This window comes from Leishmania donovani, chromosome 3 (assembly GCF_000227135.1).
Source record: "Leishmania donovani BPK282A1 complete genome, chromosome 3".
Classification (NCBI taxonomy): Eukaryota; Euglenozoa; class Kinetoplastea; order Trypanosomatida; family Trypanosomatidae; genus Leishmania; species Leishmania donovani.
Window position 1 is genome coordinate 143,013 of NC_018230.1, and position 24,034 is coordinate 167,046.

The 24,034-nt window shown below is 61.6% G+C and overlaps 3 protein-coding genes across 3 annotated transcripts; all 3 read left to right on the forward strand.

Moving 5' to 3' along the window:
- Positions 1 to 919: 919 nt before the first annotated feature.
- Positions 920 to 5,995, forward strand: LDBPK_030430 (TLD domain protein, conserved; the record flags this gene model as incomplete). The annotated part of the gene is made up of 1 exon (XM_003857960.1): positions 920 to 5,995. One exon carries the CDS (start codon positions 920 to 922, stop codon positions 5,993 to 5,995), a length of 5,076 nt encoding a protein of 1,691 aa, XP_003858008.1.
- Positions 5,996 to 12,262: 6,267 nt separating this feature from the next.
- On the forward strand, positions 12,263 to 15,436 carry LDBPK_030440 (hypothetical protein; the record flags this gene model as incomplete). The annotated part of the gene is made up of 1 exon (XM_003857961.1): positions 12,263 to 15,436. The coding sequence occupies one exon, from the start codon at positions 12,263 to 12,265 to the stop codon at positions 15,434 to 15,436; it is 3,174 nt and encodes a 1,057-aa protein (XP_003858009.1).
- A 4,854-nt stretch (positions 15,437 to 20,290) lies between these two features.
- Positions 20,291 to 23,164, forward strand: LDBPK_030450 (hypothetical protein, conserved; the record flags this gene model as incomplete). Its single annotated transcript, XM_003857962.1, has 1 exon — positions 20,291 to 23,164. One exon carries the CDS (start codon positions 20,291 to 20,293, stop codon positions 23,162 to 23,164), a length of 2,874 nt encoding a protein of 957 aa, XP_003858010.1.
- Between the last annotated feature and the right edge of the window lie 870 nt (positions 23,165 to 24,034).

Below are 24,034 nucleotides of genomic sequence, written 5' to 3' on the forward strand. Positions count from 1 at the left end.
CGCCTCCGCTGCAGCGGCCGGCGGCAAGGTGGAGGACAAGAAGAAGGACGAGCCTGAGGAGGAGGGCGACGACGACATGGGTTTTGGTCTGTTCGACTGAGCGCCCCGCATGATGACCGGCATATGCGAGCACATGGTTGTTTGCCTCATGTTCTGCAACACCCGAGCATGCGTGTGTTTCGCTGCTCTCTTTTTCTTTTCGATTTTATTTACGTGTGCGTTACTCCTTCCTCTGCGAGCCCTAACGACTCACAAGACGCGGTCCGATGGACGCGTGATGGCTTGCATCACCAGCTCTCGCTCCGCGGACGAAGCGGCATCGCGGGCCGGAGAGCGTGAGCGAGCGAGCCGTTGGCAATCGGAAGTGGGGTGCGTCGTCCACCTCTAATTTTTTTTCGGGGGGAGGGTAACCGTGCTGTCTTCTCTTGCGCACTCCATCCGCAGCCCGCGCTGTCGTTAACCCCTCCCCCATCCCAACCTCGACTCACGGCTTCGGCACAATGCTGAAGCTGATGTGGTGAAGTCGGACGCACACACTCGCCTACACATCTGTGCGGGTGTGTGCGCGTCTCCAGCTCTGCTGATGTCGCTTCTCCTCGCCTCTGCTCTCCCGTCTCGCTCACATATAGGTCTCACCGGTCACGACCACCACGATCCACCAACCAAAACACCCACCCACCTACACACACACGCACACACACACACAAAAAAAAAAGCGTGCGGAGCCTCTTTATAAACCTTGTTTCCTCACGCATCGGCCGCTGCCGGACGCCTTCCGCGTCGTCGTTGAGCCAGTGTCATCGAGTGCGGCGCGCACCACCACCACCATCCGGAGAGGGAAAACAAGTGCATTGCTCTACCGCCTCGCGGGCCGCTTGCGCAGACATCGAGGGACCGCTCCTGCACTCTCGCTGCAGCGATGGAGCGCTTGAGCGCGGGCCCGGCGGGTGGTGACGCCGCCGAAACCGCGGCAGTGCCACCGGGCACCGCCGTTGGTGGCCGCCCGCCCAGTCAGGCTTCCACGTCCACGGCGTCCCCGCCCCCGGTGGCCACGCAGCTGACCGACACGCAGCTGCTGCAGCTCTCCCTTTGCAGCGCCGTCGCGTCGGCGGCTGCCGGAAAGGCGACCGTTGCCGCGAACAACTACGCCCTCGTCATCAAGATCATCTTCCGCAAGTGCTTCCTGCTGGAGGAGCTCGTGTTGCTGGCGCTCGCCATGGGCTACGAGACTCGCAAAGCCGCTCATGCCGCTTCCCCTCACGTCGCCGGCGATGACGGCCGTAAAAGCAGCGGCCCCGGCCGCGGCGCTGCAGGGAGTGGCCCGCACGACTGTCCGCTCTCCGCTGGTGCAACACACGAGCAGCTGGTGGATCCACTGGCAAACATGGGCACGCTTCTGCCGCCTGGCTTGGGCGAGGATGACTACGACGAGGAGCGCACGTACTCTGAACAGAAGGAGCAACGTGAACAGCATCAGCGGCATCAGTACGTCCGGACCCCACCAGCGGCGCGGGACGGCGCCAGTATCGCCTCTACGGTGTCGTCGGCCAGCCCCACAGCACACGACTCGACGCCAGGGTACGACGCCGCAACCGCACGGTGGCTCGCCTGTCTGCTCGCCAAGGTGCATCCAGATGCGCTGCCGATCGCCACACTGGAGAAGATCTGCAAAGTACCCCTGACGGGCTCACCTAACGCGGCAGCATCATCACCTGCACGCGGCGGGGCAGCTGCTCGTCGGCAAGTCGCAAGCACTACCGCCGCGGCCAGCATTGGCAACTGGCCGTCTGCTACTGGAGTGAACGACTCCCCATCGATGAGCACCGTTGCCGTCTTGCCTCTGCTGCCCTCTCTCAAGTCGTCGCCGACCCCATCGCCGCCCGGCGCGGCATCGCCGATGCCCGTTGGCGGAAGAAGAGACATGCCGACTGGCAGTCCAAACAGCAACAGCGACGCCGCCCCGTCGTTGGCGGCCGCTGCGCCCTTCTCCACCTCACTCTCGCTTCTGTTCGCGACCCTCCTCTGGGACGTCGCCTGCGCGCTGTGGAACGAGGGCTTCATCGAGGATGCGCACCACTGGCTCTCCGTCATGGACGTGCGACGGCTGTGGAAGCTCTACAAAGACTTGTGCCGCGGTGGCGAGGCCGCTGCCTTCAGAGAGCCCCCAGAGGAGAGCGTGAAGAGTGGCGACCGCGCCTGTGCGCTGAGCTGGCCGGCGGTGTTGGCAGAGAGCTGCGCCGCAGACATGTCGCCGTCCTCGCGCCGGCCATCGCGGTCATCGGCAGCGACGGAAAGCCCGTCAGGAGGCGCCGGCCAGACTAACCACTCCAGTGGCGCGCAGCAGGAGAACGTCGTTTCCAGTCCAGCTGTGCCACCACCTCGACAAGGGATCCTGCTCTCTGCCCTTGCTCAGGTTGGCGGGCCGCTGCCCATGACCGACTTGGCCGCGTGCTTCACCGACCCGGCAGAGTTCGAGGTCGGCAACGTGGGCAAGGACGCGGTGGCGGCTGCCGCGCAGTCGAGGACGGAGGAGCGCAGTGTGGGCGACGACGCAGCAGCGATGCATGCGGAGACACGAACGGCTGCCCTCGCCAGATTTGTCCGCCGCCTCGCACGCCGCACGAGCGCGCTGCGTGACCTCTGCGGGCTCATGATCGCCTGCGAGACAGCCGAAGACGTTTTCTACGTCATGTACGCCCTGAGCAGCGCTCTCGTGACACAGCAGTGGAAGTACGGCCAGCAGCAGGAGCGACAGCGAGCGGACGAAGCAGCAGCTGCGGCCAGAGGGGCAGCCGCCACCACAGCCTCAGCCACCGCGACTACGACTAACGGCGGGCTGTCTGAGCTGCTCATCATTGCGAACCTCCTCATCGAACTCTTCATAACGAAGCGGGCCCAGCAGCTGCTGTTGGAAGAGGGCGGACTGGACGAATTCGCCTCTGGCATCGCCACCGCGCCGTCGCCGCTGGCGGCGGACGGACGTGGGGGTAGTGCGGAGGATGCACCGCGCGGGCTTTCACGTCAGCAGCAGCGGCGGCGCACCGACCGCGCCATTCGCCGCGCGTGCGACGAGGTTGTCTGCGCCTTCACGAATGGGCGCTGTCTAACCCTCTATGCACTCGAATCGTATGGCATCCCGCCCCCGTGCGACGGCGACAGCAACACCGCGGAGGCGCAACTGTTGGCACCTGAGCTACCCTACGTTCTCGTGAGCAACCTACTGAGCAGCACGCTCAACTACTCCACTCGCTACCTCTTTAGCAAGGTGTACCACGGCGTCATGGGGTGCCGCGGCCACGCCGCGGCAGAGCGCCATCAGGAGGCTGAGATGAGCAACCCATCACCATCATCTTCGCCAGCAGAGGCCGCCGCCGCCACGTCTATCCCAAGTCATCCGAACCGCACACGACGCGCCACAGATGAGGAGAAGGAGCGCCGCCGCGCATGGACGAGGCCGCCTGCTGCTGCTGTCACTGCAGCGGCGGCGCCGCAGAGGACGCCACCGCTGCACGCACACGCTTCACCAGCATCGGCATCCGCGACCATCACAGCCTCCGTGCAGAGCGTCGCTGGCGAGCTCTTCGGCCTCATGAGGAAGACGGCGGTGAACTGGCGCGACCTCGGCAACTTCGGTCACGCCGGTGTAGCCCTGCAGTCATGCAGCAGGGACAACTGCAACTACGGCTGTAGGCATCACCACCACGACGTGCGACCGTCCTTCAGCATGGCTGATGCGCCTGGCGGTGATCCGCTGCGTGGACGGGAAGGCGGTGGCGGGTATGCAGAGCGTCTCGCCGCCGCGCGCCGCGAGCATCGCGCGGCCGCGGGGGACGGTGGCAGCAAAGAACGAGTGCAGCTCGGGGAGGCGACGCCGTGGTCGGCTGGATCACCCGCAACGGTCACCAGCAACAACAGCAGCTTAGCGGACGCCCGAAGCACCACCGGCGCCTACCGCGGCAGGGCCGACGGCGATGCACCGTCTATGTCGCTTCCGTGCCGGGCTGGTCGAAGCCGCGGGTGCGCGCTCAAGACGAGGGGGGTGGGGGCTGCGGAAATGATGCTGCCGTCCTCCTCGTCCATCGCGGTGTCGCTCTTGGCTGAAGAGAACGAACTGACAGGCCTCGCCGACGCCGTCAACGACCTCTACCTCGCCCCCGCAGCGCCTGCGAGCCAAGAAGAAGCACCACCGTCGCCGCCGCAGTCGGCGACGGTGGTGCACACGGCAGCCGCCCACCTCCAGAGCCGATCCCCTAGCGAGGCCGTCAGCCTGCGGCTACTCGCACTGCTGTATCGGTACCCGCAGCTGCACACGCTGGAGCCGGTCACATCGAGCCACGTTGGCCTTGTAGCGAAGGAGCTGAACAAGGCCCTGCACATCCTACAGACGGCGATGCGGGGCCGTTTTGGCGATGGGTGGTGGCTGCAGTGGCGCTCACGACGCGAGGGCGAGACGCAGCGCTACTACGCACGCGCTCTGGCGGATGCGCAGCGCGGCGGCTACCCCCTGAGCTTGCCGGCCACGGCATTGCCATCGCCCCCCGCAAGGGTTGCAGGAGTAGCTGGCGCTGCGGTGGCACCACCGAGGACGATAGGCATGTCCGCGGTGCAGCCAGACCCGTCCCTGCTTCTTGTCGGAGCTCGGCCTTGGCACGCCTCCGTCGCGCATGAGCAGGGTAAGATGAACGCGTGGGGGCTGGACGCGAGGGGGTGCAATGGCGTACCCCCGCCGTCCGCGCCGCCACCGTCCTCGGGGGCACACACGGTTCTCTCCGACCTGTGGTGCACGCGCACCTTGACGATACCGACGGATGAGGAGCTGCGAAAGCCTCTTCAAGATCTGAGGGGGCATTTTACGGGCACCACTACTTCGCCAGCCGCGTCCAGGGCAACGGCAGCCGCTGCGACGGACACCACGTCCGCGTCCGCGGCAGCGATGCACGAAGACGCGCAGGCGGCTGGGATGCTGCTCGATGTAGACTGGGACATCCCACCAGCCTACACGCCCGACGTCTCACTCGACTTCTCAGCCTTCACGACGACGTCGGTGGAGACGCAGGAGAGCACGCGGCAGCTCGTGGAGTCTCTGCAGCAGCGGGAGCAGGCGCTTGGCGACGACGGTGACGGCCGTGACGACGATTACAGCTGTGACGACGCCGCAGGTGCGCCCGGCGTGTCGGTGCTGTCGCGTGCGTGTCGGCGGCTGCTGCACAACGAGCTGCCATTGCTGCAGCAGTACAGCCCGTGGCGCGTCATCTACAGTACGCGGATGCATGGCATCAGCCTAAGCACGCTCTTCTCCAACTGCCGCCGTGAGGCGGAGCGCCAGGGCCTCTCCGGCTACGCCGCCAACTCTGTAGTGTCCACCACGCCGTCGGACTCTAAGCCGATGCTGCTCGTTCTGGAGTTGCCGTCGTCGGCAACGCTGCAATTCTCCGAGGATGACGCCGGCGTGCGAGAGGCTTGGGCCGACGCCGACACGTCCTCCTCTACAGCTCGGCCGGATGCGCCCAGGCAAACCGATGGTGGCCGCCGCCGCCACCATTGCCACAACAAACTCTTCGTTGGCGCTTTCCTCTCCGACTTGCTGCGACTCGAGTCGCGGCGGTACTACGGCAGTCAAGAGTGTTTTGTGTTCCAGCTGTTCGTGCCTGGCACTGTCGGGGGCGAAGCGACCGCGTCCGGCGCGTCCGCTGCCTCAGCGGGGCCGCAGCTCCGTGTGTACCGCGCCACTCGCAGCAACACGCAGTACATCAACTGCCGCGCCACGTCCATCGTGATCGGCGGTGGTGACGGCGGGAGCAGCATCTACCTTGACGACACCCTCTGCCACGGTGCGACAAGCGCGTGCGCCACGTTTGCGTCGCCGCCGCTGAGCACCTGGGTGTCGACTCCGTGCGAAGCGGCCGGGGACGGTGCCGATGGCGAGAGCGACATGCACAGGCGGCAGAAAAGTTTGTGCGTCTTGAACGTGGAGGTCATTGTGATGGACGCGTAGGACGTTCTGCGAGCGCGCGTGTTCGTGCATCTCTCTGCGGCTGTATGTAGTACTGTGGGTACCATGTCTGCACGTTCGTGGTGCGAAGGGCCCACCAACCTCGACTGCTGCGTCCACGCGCGCACGCATGCAACTGAAATCAGCGCCGGCACCGACCTTTTCTGATGATCGCTATCGAGACAAGTGATGCTGTTTTTTTGTTTGCGTTACCCTCGACATCCCAGCAACACCAGCACCTCTCTTCCCTTCTCTCTCGCTCTCTACGTGTTTTGTTTGCGCTGCTTCCTGTGGAGATTTCTCGGCGGAAGTGCTCTGTTCTGTGGTATCACGATGTCTTTTTTCGCGCTCCAACACCACCACCACGACGGGCGCCACAGCCGCCGCGGCCGTCGCCTCTCTCCCTCTTTTATGGTCCATGGCTCGATGATGCTCTCTCATCAGGTGTGTGTGTGTGTGCGCGCACACATGTGTGTATGCGGATGAGGGTGTGTTCCCCGAATATTCGTGGCTGCTTGCCACGGATTGGCTTCGGATCCTTCTCTTCTTCCTTTGCTGCAGCTGTTTTTTCTCGGTTACTCCTTTTATCTCACTCACTCACCCACTTGGTCTGCATCCGGTGCGTGTGCTCGGCACGAGCAGCGCTGACTCTCGCGCGTGCGCTTGCCTGCGGGCCTGCGCGGTGGCACGGAGTCAAGCACGGCGCTGTGCGGGACGACTGGCCACAGCGCACACACGCACACACGTCTGTGTGTGCAGGTATGCGCTCTGGCAAGGGGGAGATGGAGAACGAATACGCAACAGAAGACGACGTCTGATCCTGTTACGAGACATGATGATATACGCAGGCACACACGAGCACCGACCCCATCAGCTGCTGCGTCGGTGTGTGTGAGTGGGTGTGTGTATCTGCCTGTGTGGGCCTGCGTGTCGTCAGATCGATGCCCCCTCCTCTCCGCCCGCCGCCCCCGCCCCTTCTCGTACTTCCTCTTAATGCTCCCCATACACGCACACACGCTCTCCATCTCTTTCTCCGCCTCTTCGGCCTTCTCTGGTCTCCCTCACGCACGTGTGCGCGCGCCCCCCCCCCAACTCTCGCCACTTCAACGCGCACAGAAGCAGCTCTGCACACACGCCCAGACACACACACTCTCTCACTCACAGCCCCATACGACATCAGAAATCTCACCGGCGAAAGACGCACAAAGCCGAGAGAGAACGCGCGCGTAGCACAGCCCACAACTCATAATCTCGTTTTTTTTCCTATTTTTTCCTTTTTTTTTTAGTAAACGGAAGAGGACCGAATAGGTAGATCGACCGTCACTGGTTCATTGGTCGGGTCTTCTATCGATCGATCACTGAGGGGTGCGACGGGCTGAAGATTTCGAGCCCTCTCACCTTCTCCCTCTCCCTCACCGCCCCGCCCCGCCCCTCCCCCCACGCCCTTGTCAGACACCTCACAGCCAAGCAGTCGTATCTACAGTCGTTTCCTTTCGTGACAACCGCGGCAGTGGCCGCGTCGGCGCCCGTCCGTTTTCGTCATTGCCAACACAGCTCACGACGCCCCCACGCACGACCACACCACCACCCCGCGGCCTGTCGCGTTGCCCGTCGCCTCACTTCTTCGTCTATTTCTTCGTCTTCTCTTCCATCATTCGCTTCTTCTTTTTTTTTCTGTTTCCCGGCCCGCTTTTTTTTTTATCGATAGAGTTCACCATCCACGCAGAGGGACGGAACGGAAACGGGGGGTATGGTGTTGGGGTGGTGGCGTCACGCATCGTAGCGCACGGTTTCCACTCCCTCCCTTTTGAACAGCCCCGCCACCATCACCACCCTGCAGGCCCTTATTTATCTCTTACACACACACACACACGCTACATATTCCTTCTCTTCCTCTCTCCCGCTCAATATCACGGACTCACGGACGTGCCGCTTTCGTGTGTTTGTTCTTCGTTTCCTGGATTACACCGACGCGCACACACGCACGCATCATCCCCCTCCCCACCGGCTTGTCGTGTGTATGCGGGCGTGTGCGTGTGAGCTATTCGGGCAGAGTTCGATCTTGACTGCGCGCTGAGTAAACCTCCCGCCCTCCCCCCTTTCCCCCGCTATCTTGCTCTCTGTGCAGACGTGTCGCGTCGCCGTGACGAGCACGGAAGCACACGAGTACACGCGCACACGCCCAGAGAGAGAGAGAGGACACCAGCTGGCGCGGCGTTCCCTGTTTGGTGTTGAGGAGGCAGAGACGGCGAGTTGCTTCTCGAGTGTGTCCGTGTGTGTTAGAGTATCTCAGAAACATCAGAATTCATTGGTCTTACCCATCAGTCTATCTGTCTATTGATATATATATATATCAATAGACAGATATATAGCCGTCTGCCTAGATATATATATACATCTATTGATATATCTAACCACCTATTTATATATATACACATCCATCTATCTATATCTACATATAGCTCTCTATTAGTGTGGTTTCCCTCTTTTTTTTTTCGGTTTTTTTTTTGATGGCTATTCTCTGCTCTCGTCGTCCTGTTTTTCGCTTTCGTTTCGTTGTTTTCCCTTGTCTCTTCAGGGTCTTCCTCAACCGCTTGCCGTTGTTGCCCCACACGCGTCGTCGTCGACGTCCTCATATTAGTTTGTGTGTGTGTGTGTGTGTGGCGACTCCGTGCCCAGTGAGAGCCGGACTGTGTCGGCATCATCAGACGTCTTTTTTTTTGCCGGCCGCGGACGCTTCGTTTCCTTTTCCCTTCGTTGGCGTGGAAGTTCGAGTGACGCACAACACAACGGACGCGACGCCTCCGACCGCATCACCCCCCCCCCGCCTTCTCCCTCCCCCTCATCACCTTTCCGTCTTCCTATATCCCTCTGTGTGTGTGTGTTGTTGGCCAAGCCCCTTCCCCCTCCACGCCTTTTTGTTTTCGTGCCCTTTCCGCTTCTTTTTGTTGTTGTTGTTGTTTGTGTGTGTGTTTGAGGGGCGAGAAGAGGAGGAGGAGGCCCTGTCTGGCTCTGGGTGTGGGTGCTGCATCGACCCACAGGCGCGCCTCTTCGTTGCCTCTCTCTTTTCGGTTGTTTCATTCTTGAATATTCACAGCTCGCGTCCTGCCTGCCTTCATATATATATATATATACCCGCGTCGAACGGAGAACGAACCAACGCCCGACCGGGGAGCCGCACACACAACGTTTCTAAATAAAACGGTACATCAATAAAGCGGTGACTCACAGGCACACGTAGAGGCGCAGGCCAGCAAGCACCGCGCACCGGCGCGCGAGTGAACGCCGCAAGAGAAGCAAGGTGGAAAGTGGTTGAGAGAAAACGTGCATCGGGTCCAGCTTCCTCTGTTTGTTGCTGTTTTAGACACCTTTGTGGGCGGAAGCGATAGCAGGAAATCCCGCGAAGGATCCAGCAGATTACGTACACGCGCGCAGTCAGGCATTGCGCGAACTATTCGGTGTGTGGTCGCGTTGGACGTGCGCGTGAGTGTGCAGCAGGCCATACCCAAAGAGCTGAAAAAGGAAGTATCGTGGCGGCTGAGTCTGACGGACCAAGCGGCAAGGCATACAGCAGCAGCTCCACGACCGAAAGGGAAGAAGTCGCGGTGATCGCGTATTTATTTATTGATGTGCGTGTGTGTGTGTATGTGTGTCACACCCTGACAAATTAGCACAGACAGACAGACACACACACACACATCGTTGTCGTTGTTGTCTTGAGTGTTTTCTCTCTTATCTCTTCCTTCCCTGTGGTGGCGCACGCTTTCGTGTTACGCATAGAGACACACGTAAAGGCACGCACACACGCATCCTCCTCCTCCCCCCTTGATCGCCTCATAAACTCGTATTGACCTCCACTCACCGATTCCTCGACGGTGCCTCTGTTGTTTTGGGGCTTCTCGTTGGGTTGTGTGTGTGCGCGCGGATCGGCTCGTCACGTGTTGTTTCATTTTACCTGTGTTTGTTTCTTCTGTGTGCGTGTCTGTGTTTTTCGAAGTGCGGAACTATCCGCACACGCATACGCACACGGCGTATATACGCATCCCCCACTCGCCTCTCTATCCTTTCATCGCTTACGAAGACAGCGTACATACAGTTAGAGAACGAGGACACCTCCCGTCGAAGTATTCTTTTCCTTCTATATATATATATAAGGTTGTGGATCGTGGTTTGTGTGGGCGTCTTGTTGTTGCGGTTGTTGATTTCGTTGCACTTGATCGAGTCGTGTTCGCGAGTACCTTCGTGCGTGTGTATGTTACGTCTTTGGTGAGTCTTGGCGCGCACACGCTCATCAATACCGACTCTTCCTTTTCTCTGTTTTTTTTTTCGCTATATTTTTCCCTTCCTTGTTTTCGAGGACGCATCGCCTCTCATCTCCGGCTGGCAACATAGAACTCATCTCGTGTGTGATTCGCTTTACACATACATTTGTGGCCTCCGTGTCTTCATCAAGTCTCGTGGTATAGTTGTGACGCTCTTGATCGCCTCGCTGTCAATCTCTCACTCACTCTCGCTCTCACCATCTCCTTCAGTGCCTGTATCTGTGTTGCGCGCCACATTTTCTTGGTTTTGTCTTTCTGTGCTCTTGTACCTCACTGCACTCTCGTTGCCGTTGTGTGTGTGTGTGTGTGTGTTTCAATCCCTGTCGTGACGCCCCCTTGCAGTCTCGCCCACCCACTTTCCCTTGCTGGCAAGCGTACGCACACGCATACGCACATGCATATATACATATATACGTGCAGAAACAGTGTACACGCGCCCTTCCGCCTTTTCCCTTCTCCTGCATCACTTGGGGGCCCTCTGAATCTCTTGCCTTTGTCGCTTGCGTGCCGTTGTTGGTTTGGCTTTCCATCTCGCTTATCGCTGCCATCCACTACGTGACCTCTTCCCCCACCACCACCACCACCTCTCTCTCTCTCTTGGTTTCGATCGTGTCTCTTGTTGTTGCTGCTGGCGTTCGCTTAGCTGCGGCGCCGGCCTCTCCCCATCAACTCTCCCTTTCTCCCTCGCTCCTGTATCGCTGCCTACAGCGCTCCCCTCTCGTCTTCACTCATTTTTCTCTCTGTGTGATTGTGTTTTCGTGTGCGTGTCTTTGTGATTTCACGTTCTTTTTTGTTTCGTGTGTGTGTGTGTGTGTTCTTGGCTATCTGCCCCACCACCCCCTCCTCCTCATAGAGTAACCCTCCCCTCCCGCGACGGCGATAAACGGCCAGAGCGGTTACCTGGCACTCTCCTCGACGCATCCAGCGAGCAGTTCTGAGCGCATTCTCGTTCCGCGTTTCGCACGCTTTTCGTTGCCGTTTTTTTTTTTGCGCAGTCGCATCAAAGGCATCTTCTCCGGGACTCACGTCCGTGTGGAGAAGCGGCGTGAGTGGGGCAGGCGACGTGATCGCTTATCCTCCTCCCTCTGTGTGTGTGTGTGTGTGTGTGTGTGTGAGGGCACGTCTTTAGCCCGAAGGCCCATAAACACCGGCAAGCCACCGCGCCACGTGTGTTAATCTTGCATACAGTACACGGCCTATTACCTATATATATATAGAGAGAGAGCTGTGGCGGCGCGTGTGTGGTGTCCGCGTGGTCTGTCTGTGTGTCTGTCTGTACGTGCTTGGCCTCCACAACAGCAGCAGTAGCAGCCAACGAAACCCCCCCCCAAAAAAAAAGAGCGAGGAGAGCTGAGGGGACCGCGCGCTCGGTGCCGTCTCCTCCCCCCGCCACCACCACCTTCCCTTCCCTACATATATATATAAGCATTTCAGTGTACCTTTACTTGTCTACCTGTGTGGTTCGTGAAGAATCGGGAGGTGTTCGTGCGCGTGTTCGTTTGGTTAGTATTATTATTTTCCATCTCGGTCTCTTCACTGTCAGTGCCTGAAAGCGGGCGTGTCCGTCGGCACGTCCTGCCCTCGCCCTCTTTCCCTCCTCCCTCCCTTCTCTTGCTGTTGCGTGTGTGTGTGTGTGTGTGTGTGTGTGTGTGCTGTGGGATTCCTTGTTTTTTTTTTTTTGTGTGTGTGTGTTGCACAGCTTCATTTTTTCCGTCTCGCTTGACCCCTCTCTCGGTCTCTCTCTCTAGCTCTCGCTATCCTCTTACCCGTGTGCTGCTACTCCTTTTCCGTTTTCGCTGCGTGAGGGTGGGGTGGGGTGGGCTGCCGCTGTTGTTGGCGGCGAGTCGGCCTTCTCCGCGCCGCTCGGCGCTTGCTTCATCAAAGCCTTCTCCGTCATCCTCCTTCGTCCTTGTTTTCCGTTGGTGCTGGCAGTGGTGAAGGACGACGTATGTTGGGTCGCTCCGCGCACGAAACGATGCGGGCACCGGCGCTAGCCTCCTGGCAGCCGCAGGAGCCGCGTGGAACGGATTCGGCCCTGTCGTTGTCACCGCAGCAGCGTCCATCGCTGTCGCTGAGGTCGCCGCCGAGTACGCCGCAACAGCGCGACGGTGGACGCCATCCGTATCCACACCACCATCGTCATCAGTATCAGCAGCGCGCGAATCAGCAGCAGCAGCGCACGCCTCGCGCTGGCGCGGCCGCCCCTCCACCGTACTCGGATCGCAGTGATGCTGCGTCTGCCGGCGAGTTGGTGTCACCGCTCATGCGCTCACCGAGGATGACCTCGCCGCTTCAGTATCAGCAGCAGCATCACAGGCGATATCGCTCCTCTCTGCCGGCACCGCCGCCGCTGCGCAGCCTGACGCTCTCGTCAGACCGCGTATCTCTGCGACTCGCACGCGCACATGCGCCGCACCACCAGCAGCGTACCCATCACGTTGACCAGAGCGGTCGCCCCGCCACGCGTCACGCTCCCCCGCTGTCGATCGCCGCCTTGGAAGAGCACGACTCAGCGAGTGCCACGGCCCGGCAAGGGTCTCGCGCTCATAATCGGCGACACACACGCGGTCGCAGCAACGTGCAACTGCACCTCTCAGCGCCGGTGCTGAGCAACAACCAAGCGGAAGACAAGGCGCACCTGTCCACGCCGGTGGATCAGCGCATCCCGGCCATGGTGCCACCGTCGTATGATGTGTACAACCTCGACATGCCTGGCGCTGGTATGCGTGAAGCAGCAGCAGGAGCGACGCGTGGTGCCTACGCGTCGTCATCGCTCACCTCACAGGCGTACCAGCTCAAAACTGCGCAGCCGCAGCTCCTGCACACGCTGAAGCTGGTGGACGGTGTGTGGCGAGTCGTCGTACCTCCGCAGCAGCAGCCACCGACATCCGGGCCACAACTGCAGCGTGGCACGGCCGCCCATCAGCGCCATGGCAACCCCGCATGCCACTCGCCCAGGAATCACAGCTGCGACTGGTGCGGTGGTTTGGACAACAGCGAGGCGGCATCGGCCACGGAGGCCGCCTCGCCGACAAGGTGTCACGGCGCCAAGAGCCCAACATACAGGATTCCGACAGCGACCACCTTCACCGCCGCCGGCACGCCGTGCGGCCTGTCTATGTCGGCGTGCGGTGGTGACTGGAGGTCGCCGTGCCTCGCGGCGGCGAATATGTGGTGTCACCAGCAGCACTATCCGCTGCAGTGCCACGCTCGCACCACGCCTGCGTCCGTCGCAATGCGCAGCAGCAGTGTCGGCCTGTCCGACGGCGTTGACACGGCTCTTTCTCCCGCCTCCACCCCTGCGCGTGCGCCGCGGACGCCACGGCGACAGCAGCAGCAACCTCACCTACCGCACGGTCGGTATGGCGCTCACCACCACTGCGGCGTCCACTCGCCGTCGGCCCCTTCCTTCGCTTCCGAAGAGGCGTACGCCACGTGCAGGCAGTGCAACACGCCACACGAGGCCGATCTGGCAGCCGGCACGCCGTCGTCGGCGGTTCCCCGCGCCGCTGCCTCGGTGGCCGGGCGGGGCTACCAGCAAGCGCTGATGACACCAACAATCGTGATTGCCAGGGCGACACCGGCGACCGCCCGCGACGCGCTCACCGCCACCACGGTGACAGACGCTCGATGGGGCTTTACCAACTCTGCCGCCGCCTCCACATCCGTCGGGTCAACGCTGCAGCACGACAACGCGCGCACGACGCTGCCATCAATCGCCTCTGTCTCTGCTGCTACGGCCACAGCCGATGGAGGCCGCGGCGGCGCAGTGGCGGTCCATGACGACGACGACGACGGCGCGGCACTGCTGTACGCCTCCTCCTCGGCCTACCTGCGTTATCAACGTAATGCAGACTTTCTCTACGCCGTCGACGACGCCGACGAGTGCGAGGCCGCCGCGGCGCCGACGGCCAGAGGTGCCACAGCGTTGGGCAATGCGCTCATGCTCGCAGCCACGCAAGCCACCGCGGCCATGGACTCGCCAGTTACGGTGTCCTCCCGCTCGGCCTCCTCCTCCCCAGCGCCGTCTTCTGTGTACTACAGTCCGCAGCAGTTTCGCGTCGGCGACCTGCAGCAGAGCGCACCGGCGACAGCAACGACGACGCCGGCGCTTCGCATGCGTCAGCCACACAACTGGGCGCTATACGGCCAACGTGGCACACACACGGTTTCGCAACCTTCTCACGCTGGCAGCGGCAGCATTCTCCACAGCTGCACAGCCGTGACCCCGCTGCGGTGCTCGTGCCGCGACGCGGCTGGGTGGGCCGGCCCCAACGTTCTGACGACCCCACGAAGCGCCTGCTGCGGTGCCCCCAGCGCAGGAGAGGGATGGCGGTCCCCGATGCAGTGGAACCCGCGCCAGGCTCGTGACGACCTCGAGATGGAGGCCGTGAAGCACGTCGCGCAGTTTGCCTTGGCACAGGTGGCCGCCACAGCAGCAGCAGCGGCACCGTCAACCGGCTTGTCTTCGGTCTCGTTCTCTCCCTCGTACGCCACGGTATCTTGGAACACTGTGGCGCAGGAGGCGGCGGTTGCCGTTTCGCCGTCGCACGCGCGGGATGGGAGCCGAGCGGAAGAGACGCGCGATGACTCAGTGAGTCAGGACACCGTCGCCCTTGACGGAGAGGAGGCGGCGGCGGAGTGGCTGGAGTTGCTTCTACACTATCGTGACCGAGAAAACGAAAGTGGACGCATTCGCCGCGCTCTCGTTGATGCCTCAGCGGCCGCGCAGGCACCACCAACAGAGGCCGGGGGTAGCAGCAACCCCAGCGCTGCCGCGGCTGCCGTGACGACGGCAACGACGATCTCGTGGTGGGCCACCTCGTCCCTTATGCGTGAAGGGTTTCCGTCTCGCGATGATGGAAGTGCGCTACAGCAGCAGCAGCAACAGGGGCGGCAGCGGCATCACGCTGGAACTCTGCCCGCTGTATCTTTTCCATCGATGGCAACAACAACAGGAGCAGCGTTGGCGCCACCACCGGCGCAGCTGTGTACCGCCATGAGTGCACACAGGGCAGCTCGCACAATATCGCGGTGTGTGCGCCATAACGTGTGGCGCATGCGCGAGAACGAGCGCCAGCGCCTCTCTGCCTCCGTCGCCGCACGCGTCGCAGCGCGGTAAAGAAAGCCCGCTTATCCTTTGTGTGCGCGTCAACACCGCGTTCCCTCCTCCCTGCGCACGTCTCACGTGCATATCAACCAGGGGGAGAGCGCAATGAATGTGTCGAGGCCGAGGGGGAGGACCGTTGCCGGCAAGGCGCAGCACACCTACCGTCCATCACCGCTTCGAGATGCGTCAAGGCTAGACAGAACTTACAACCAAAAAAAATTGAAAGCGCACAACGACCAGTCGCATCATATCTGCGTTCGTGCCGCGCGCAAGTACGTCGCTTGCTCTCTCTCTCTATATATATATATATATCTGCGTGCAAATTTCTGTGAGTCGAAGGGTGGTGCAGGTATCGTGGCAAGCGGTCTCGCATCGCCAGAGCTGCCCCTACGCCATGTTTTCGATGTGTATTTTTTTTTCTGTTCCATGGGAAAGTCCCTCTGTGTGTACTGAAAGCTTATGTGCAGACGAACTGCCTCTCTTGTGTCTGTCTGTCTGCATGTTTGTGTGTGTGTGTCGTCTTCGTCGTCGCCGTCGTATCTCTTCAGGTTGACCGTTGTTGTTGTTGCCCAGTATTATTAGTATTCTTATGCGCCTTGTTGCCCCTCAATCACCATCCCCATCACGCACCCACGCCCACTTGCGCCCTCTTCTTCTCCTCTGCCATAGAAATCCTCTGCTTGTGTGTGTGTGTGTGCGTGTGCGCTTCTCTCGCTTCGCCACTTGTCATTCCTGCGCACCCCCGATGCAGGCCTGGCGCGCGTGGCCTTGGCACCCCCATCCCCCTTCGCCGTCCTCCGCGGCGTCTCCTCATTTTTGCATGCGTGTCGGCGTGTGCACGTATTTCTTTCATTGTTTCGCTCATTGGTGGAGGTGGATGGTTGGCGGCGGTGTCAGGGAAGGGGAGGGCGGAGGGGACCGCCCCACCACCCAACACCGCTGCGCCATGAGCAGCAAGAAGGGGGGCCTTCAGTGGTGAGTGGCCTCTGTCTGTCTGTGTCGTCCTCCGTCCGCGTGCCTTCAGTGTTAGAGCCGCAGTGGCAGAGACACGAACCAATTCACAATACTAAACGCAAAAAGAAAACGAAAAAAAGAGCACACACATTTTTTTGGGGGGTGGTTGAAACAGCAGGCACGCGCACAAGCATGCGCGCACGCTTTCGAATCCAGGCACCGACGCTCCGCCATTACCTGCTTGTGCTCCTCCTCTCCTTCACGCTCGTCCTACGCTGGTTCGGTGTGCCGCTGCCACTTTTTCATTTTCCGTTTTGTTTTCTACTGATTTCCGTCTCGCTTTCAACGCGCGCGGGCGTGCAGCCACTTGGCGGGACTGTCTCGCCTTCCACCGGCTCCTTTGATTTTTCTTTGCGTGCGTGCGTGTGTGTGTGTGTATTGCGCGCGCACGCACGGTGAGGGGCCACCCGTATCTGGTGTTACCACCACCCCCTCCTCTCACCGAAGGAAGGAGGAGGGGGTTGAGCGGGGCATTGTATGAAGCACGACAAGGCTGAAGAAAGTAGCTAACAACAATCGGAAGCGCGCCCGCATGCGGCGATGTGTGTGTGTGTGTGTGTGTGTGTGTGTCGCACTTGAAGAATGACGCTTCCGTGTCTTACCTCCTTGGCAACAGCGGCGAAGTGCTTTCCTACTCCCTCTCCATCTCTGTGTATGCGCGCGTCTTTAGGCTTGTGTATGCCGCCCTCTCTATCTCCCGGTGATCACCTCGACACTCGGCTGTCGCCCCACCCCACCCCAACCCTCTTTCTGCGTGCATCCCCCCTCCCCCAACCTCATCGTCACTGTGAACTCCACGCGCGAGTGCTTGCACCGATACTTTTAATACGACAAGAGGTGTTCGCGCACCGCAGTGGATACAGGTATGCCAGTTGCGTATTGCCAGCCTCATGTTTATCATGACGGTGGTCTTCGTAAAGCGCCCGTCAGGCAGACAACGCGCTCCTCCACCCCCCTCCCCCTAAAAAAAAAGTGAGAACAGCGAAGATCAGCGCTGCTTTCGCGTGCGCGCACACACACACATACACAGACTGTCCGATGAAATCGAGACATGCATAGCTACGCAAGAGGACTCGTTGAAACCTCCACGGAACACCCCAAGCGCATCCCTGTCCCCTTTTTTGGCGTTGACAGCGCCGTGGCGCTAGACGCCGTCGCCTCAGCGGCGGTGGCCACGGCGTCGTTGGCGTCGCGCCTTCGTCGACTCCACTGGAATGAGGTGATAAGCCTCGTCCTCGACAGCGATCCCTACTATCACTGCAAGGAGGAAGCGGCTGTTGTGGCGGAGACCAACGATGCGGCGTCGTTGCCTTCGCCGCCGCAGTAGCAGCAGCATCCACCTCGTGGTTTACGCCTGTGCGGCAGAGCCTGCCCCGTTACGTGTTGTCTTCGAGCAAGACTCGCCTGCTAGTGCACGCCGGGGCGCTGAGCTACTTCGCCTACATCGCCACCAACCCGCCCCGCCATGTGCCGTGCTACGTGACCGTTGAGGGTGCCACCGGCTCCCCATCGCAGCAGGGGGCTTCTGCCGCGACTTCAACGATGACCTGCTTCGTCTACGAGAGCGCCGAGGGCATGCAGCTTTTCATGCATGACGAGATGCCGCGCTGGAACGCTCTCGCCCACGCGGCGGTGGGCACAACGCTGCTGTCACTCGTCATCGCGCAAGCGGAGTCGGTTTGGTGCATACGCTTCTCCCGCCGCCGCCATCGCAGCAACCAGCGCAGCGACACGCCAACAGCCAAGAGGCGAGGAGTGGAGCTAGCTGGCAAGCACAGCCGCCGCCGACGGCCGAGCCAGAGCGTACTGCTGCCGAGCACGGCCGACACCAGGCGCGGCGTCATGCCCTACTCGCCTTTGCTGCCATCACGTGCGTCGGCTGCATGGTCGCCAGCAGCGTGTCGCTGCGATCGCACAGCGTGTTCTCCTCCCGTGTGGCGAGCAGGCGCGCCGGTGTGCCAAACTTCGCGTCTGCCATGTCTGTCTTTGCAGCTCCGTGGGACGGGCTGGCGCCGGCAACCGGCATTTCCGGCACGCAGGCGGCGTGTGTCGCGCACGCGATGGTTGGAGGGCTACTCTTCAAGGCCGTCCTCGCTGTCCTGCTCGAGCGCGTGCTTTTGGCAGCATCTGCCAGAGCCTCGCCGGGGTCAAGGTAGTGCTGCCGCCGCCGCGGTGGTTGAACGCGAAGGAGTCCTTTAGCGACGCCCGCGTGCCCGTCACGCGGCACGTCGAGGCGGAGCTGGAGACCATGTACTACCGCAGCGTGGCGGCCACCGCGATCTTGCTTGACAGCTGGGGTGCGGTGGACATTGGTCGCGCTGTGCGGCTAGCGAACGCGTGGTTGGCGGCGACGGACGGCGGCGCTGAAGAAGGGCAGAAGACGCGGCACCCGCACTTGGAAGGGATCGCCGCGCTGTGGGCGTTTCCGTCGCCTCCGATGGCAAGGATCTGTGTCGAAGGGGGGCGGGCGGGCGGGCGCCCGGCCATTTTTGTGTGCTTGCTTCTCCAGTTTGGCTGCAAGACGAAGCCTGCGGTGAGGCATGAAGGCGGAACACGAAGGGACGGTGGGTGCCCGCCAATGTCGCGCGCGTCCTCTCTTTTATGGTACCCTGATGATCCCTGTACTACGCCCGCCCCTCTCGGTGGCACAAGGGAGGGGAGCGGAGGGAGGCAGCGAGTAGGAAGGGGAGGGAGCCCTCATCATCGCATCACATGTATTCCTTCGGCGCCCCCTCGTTCTTCTTCGCACGGCGTATGTGTCTTGGAGAGATGGACGGCGTCTGCAGCGCACGTCTGTTCCGTCGGCTCATGTCCGCAGTTCTGCTCGTTTGACTTTTACGCGACAGACCCCCGCAGCTCTCCTCTCCCGCCTACTGCTTGAACTCTCTTCCTGTCATTTTCTGACCGCATCATCGCCGTCGTCAGAGCGCCCGCCGCTCATGAGGAGGCGGCGACGCGTCCACATGCACCGGCGGAGCACACAGACGAAGCCCAACGACATAAACACACACAGAGAAAGGGGTGCATGTGCATCCTGCTTTACGCTGGCCTCCTCTTCGTCCTCGCTGTATGCTGTAGGGACACCGCACACAGCAGCAGCGCTGCCACGTAGTCCTGCGGCCTCGCCGCCTCTTCCTCGCCGCTGTCAGGGCGGATGCTCTACGCGACGCTCCTTTCACGCGCCACCTCTATGTAACCCTCATCCCCCTCTTCTTCCCCCTTTACCACTTCGTCCAGCCCCCGATCCCACGCCTTGCGAGCCGAAGCTCACGACCCTCTGGCGCCCCTGGCCATCTCCGATAGAACACTCCCCTTCCCCCTCTCCTCTTCACCCAAGCACGCGCAGACGCGGAGTCGGCGCAGCAGGCACAGGGCGAGAAGAGTGGCGCCCGACGCCGCTCGCACGTCCTTCCTATCGCCATTCTCTTGTTTCTGTGGCCGCATCTTGCACCATCTAGACGCACAGAAGCCCGCGCGAAGCGTCGTTGATACCCGCCGCCGCCGCCCTCCCAAACTCTATCAGACGGGCAGACACGCAGAGCGGCCCGCTAGACACTACTCCCCACGAGCGACGCACGCGCATGCGTTCATAGAGCCTCCGCTGCGTCTCGCCTTCTCTCCCTCCCCCCTTCCCCCTTCCCCCTTCCCATCCTCCTGCTCCCCACGGGCTTCGCGCCTGTGTCCTCTCTCTCTAGCATGCTCGCGTTCCTCTTCTCTTATATTTCTCAGATTTGATTATAGATTCCGTGGTTGTGGTTGTCGTGCGTGTCGGTCTACCGGACGTGTCGTACGGCGCAGTCCATCACCGCCGCACTTTCCCTCTTTCGCACGTCGCTGCACTGGTGCAGCAACATGTCACCTCTCACACAGCGTTGTTGCGGTGTGTCCGCGTCGTCTGCCATACGGCCTTCGCCCTTGGCGGCGAGAACGAGGTCTTTTATTCGTTTCTGCATCGTCCTTCTCCTGCTGGCCTGCCACGCTGCCTGCGCTGCATCGTCGACGGGCAATGAAGGCATCGACCACGGGCACGCAAGTGGCAAGAGTGGCGCGGCAGCGCACAACATCGACAGTAGCATCGGCGACATCGCCGCACCGAGCACGAGCGAGCAGACCAGCGGGGCTGCCTCAGCACCAATGCGTCACACAGCAGGGACAACACGCGCGGCCGGCCTGCTGACATGCCAGGAGCTGTACGCCAAGCGCGCCTCATCCTCCTCGCTGCCACTGTCTGGTGACTGCGTGCTCCCCCGCATCAGCAAGGAGCTGAGCGGCGACCGCAGGGATGACCTCCTGCAGCAAGCCTCGTCGGCGGAGGCGGCGGCGCGCATCTTCATCTGGCACATCGGTCCACGCACACCGGCGCACCAAGCCCCGCTGCAGAGCACGTTCCCGAGCTACTTCATGAACGTCAGCACCGCTGCCGCTGCCACAGCCGGTGGATCGCAACTCTCCAGCGGCGCCGTCGGGGGTGTGCGAGGAATGCTTCTGCCCGATGCTGCAACGGCGTGGCGCGTGCGCAGCTACAACGCCCTGTACTCGGATGAAGGACGTGCAGCGGCTGGCTCTCTCTCCTCAGGCTGGCACCACGGCACCGCCGGCGTCCAACGTGGAGAGCACGGCAGCGATGCCCAAGCGGGCAAGAGAGGTGGTGACGCATCATCGTTGTCATTCATGAGGTCCGTGCGTGCCGTCGTACAGCCCATCGCCAGTGTTGTCGCAGTTGTCGTGGACGTGTCTGGACTCGGGCATTGCGTCCGGTGCTCCGCCACGGAGGTCATTGCCAACCTGCGCGTGTTTGCGTGGCGCAGCGGCACGGCGTGGGCGCAGGTTTTCATGCGCCGACGGGTGGCTCTGCGCATCCATATAGGATCGTGGTCCGGCACGGCCGCAGCAGCGGCGGCTGATGAGGGCAACAGCAAAGGTGGTGCCGGCGGCGGCGATGGCACGGTAACGAGCAGCATGCCCCCTCACGTGATGCTCTCCCGCATGGCGATGTCGACCCACGGCTCGGCTTCGCTCCTGCGCGTGGTTTCGTTTCCGCCCGTTGTGCAACTCGTGCCGAGTACGCAGTCTCAGCCGGCAGCCGCGTCGTTTGTGTGCTCTCTACCGGCCGTCCACGCAACCTCGCTGCTACTCGAGGAAGACGCGATGGCGCGACGGCGAGAAGCCCAGCAGGCGGCGGCAGCGGCGGGAATGGCGGTGTTTCCAAGAGGGCGGCGGCAGCGTGCACGCACAGGTCCGCCGTCGTCGCCGCCGAGCCCGCAGCTATGGATGGTGTCTATCATGAAGGATGTAGTCTGCCTCGCCGCCCGCTTGCTCTCCGGCACGAGCCGCGGGGACGACGCGGCAGCCGCTGCAGCGGCTGCGTGGTCGCGTGCGGCATCTATTTCGGCCGATGACGGTGTCTCGAGGTCGGCTGCCGTCGCAGCTGCACGGGGATTCCGGGCTCGTGTACGAGAGGAGTTGGGGCCACATCAGAACTTTGGTGAGTCGGTTCTCCCCATCGCGCTTCAGCAGATGCTCGGCAGTCGCACGATGCACACGCACGCGCAACTCGTGGAGAACGAGGAGGTCGTGGCAGGTGAGGAGCGGGAGACGTTTTACATGCAGTGGGAAGCATCGCTGTCGGCCGGTAAACCGATGTGTCTCGCACTCGTCGCCCTGCCGTCGTCCTCGGCGGCCGCGGCGGGCACTCTGCTTCAGTCAACCGCGGCTGCCGATCATCTTCCGGTGTCGTTGGAGGAGACGTGCAGCTTCGACATTCTGTGGCTGCAGATGCTAATCATGGCATGGGTAGTATGGCAACTCGAGCGGCGCGTCGCGCAGAGCACTCTCGTGAAGCACCTCGTGACGGGCCTTAGCGGCGTGCTGCTGCTGCTGCTCCTGCTGCTCTGGTACGTGATTCGCCGTTTGCAGGGCACCTCGTTCCAGCTGGCCATGCTTGCCATGGCGTTGCTGCTGGGTGGGTCGACGGCGATGATGGACGGTCTTCTGAATGTCGTGAAGAGCATCAACTACATGATATTGTCCCTGTCAGAGCCCGCGTCCGGCGGTGGGCGTGGGTGGGCCGGTGCTGAGGGCGGCGGCGACGCGGATGACGACTCCTCCACTTCTGCACTGAGCGTCTTCGTGGTTCTCGGTTCTGGCCTTCTTGTGCTCATGTGCGTCGGAAGCGGAATCCTGCTCAACTGGCTCGTCCCGCCCGCTGTTCTGCGCGCCACAACATTCTGGTGCGTGCGGGCGCTGCTCTGGACACTATGGGGGCTGTGTGTACTGCGTAACACCGAGGCGACAGTTGTAGCGGCTCTCCTGTGGACACTGTGGCAGGCGCGGTCACTTGCGCGCGCCACGCCGCGCTTCTTATCGCCGGCAATGCGCGGCAAGAGTGTTGAGTTTTCGGTCAACGATCCGCTTGAAGAGGTGCCGCACGACGCCCAGCAAGCGCGTGGGTACGTGACACCGCTGGCGGTCTCCTCGTGGGCCGCCACCTCGGGCAGCAGCAGTACGGGGTACGCCAGTCTGCGCACCTCGGGGGCCCGACTGAAGCGCTACGAGGAGGAGGGTGCGGAGCACACTCGGCGCGCGCTAGAGGAGCTGGCAGCGCACCTGCGCGCCAATCCCGGTCGCTACGCGACGCGGCTTCGCGACCCGAATGGTGTGCAGCATTGGGCTGGCGCCACGAGCACAGAGACGGACGAAGAGGCGGAAGAGGTGGCGGCGGCATGAAGGGCGGAGGGCGCTGGTGCGCCAGCATCTTCTTTGTATTGTGGTCTCCCTCCGAATGCAAGACCACGCCGCTTGCCTTCCACACGCACGCACCACTTTTCCCTCTCCTTGCCGTGCATCATCTCCAACGCACAAAGAACTGTGGCGTTGCCATCTCTCCGGCATGTCTGTGTGGCGTGTGTAGCATCGCTGTCTACCTTTTTTTTGGGGGGGGGGATCGAGCGCGACACACCGTGCCGGCAGCCGGTCATACGCAGAGTGCGCAAGGCCGGAGACGCTAAAAAGAACGATAAGCACCACAGTAAAAAAAAAGAAAATGAGAACGGAGAACGCGTGACGCGAGTACCGTGCAGAGAGAATGGGTTTTGATGTGGCTGGCAAGACAGAGGAAGAGGAGGTGCAAGGGGGGCGTCATTGATGTGCCTCTTGCAGTCCCGACCGCCCTATCCCTGCCCCACGCAGCCCCTACACACCCCCCACCAACCACCACCACCACCACCCCTCCCTCCCCTTTCACGACGGCAGGCAGCTGCCTTCGTTGAGTGTCCATCTCAGCTCTAGACTATTTTCCGTCTTCCCCTGACTCTCTGCGCCTTCTCTCTGTGTCTGTGTCTAGCACCTCTCTTCCACGGAGTAGTACACCACACAACTCAAGTAGGTATATAAGGGCCAGACAAGCACAAACTTGTTGCCCGTACAAACCACTGACCCCCCAGGCATCATCGCACAGGCACACGAGTGCGACCGTGCAAGAGAGACCGACACGTCGCCACCCCACCACCCTCACCTCAGCACGCCGGGCCTCTCCGACGCATACAAACACGCACGCACGCCTATTCTCCTTCTATATCGCTGTGCTGTGTTTTGTTT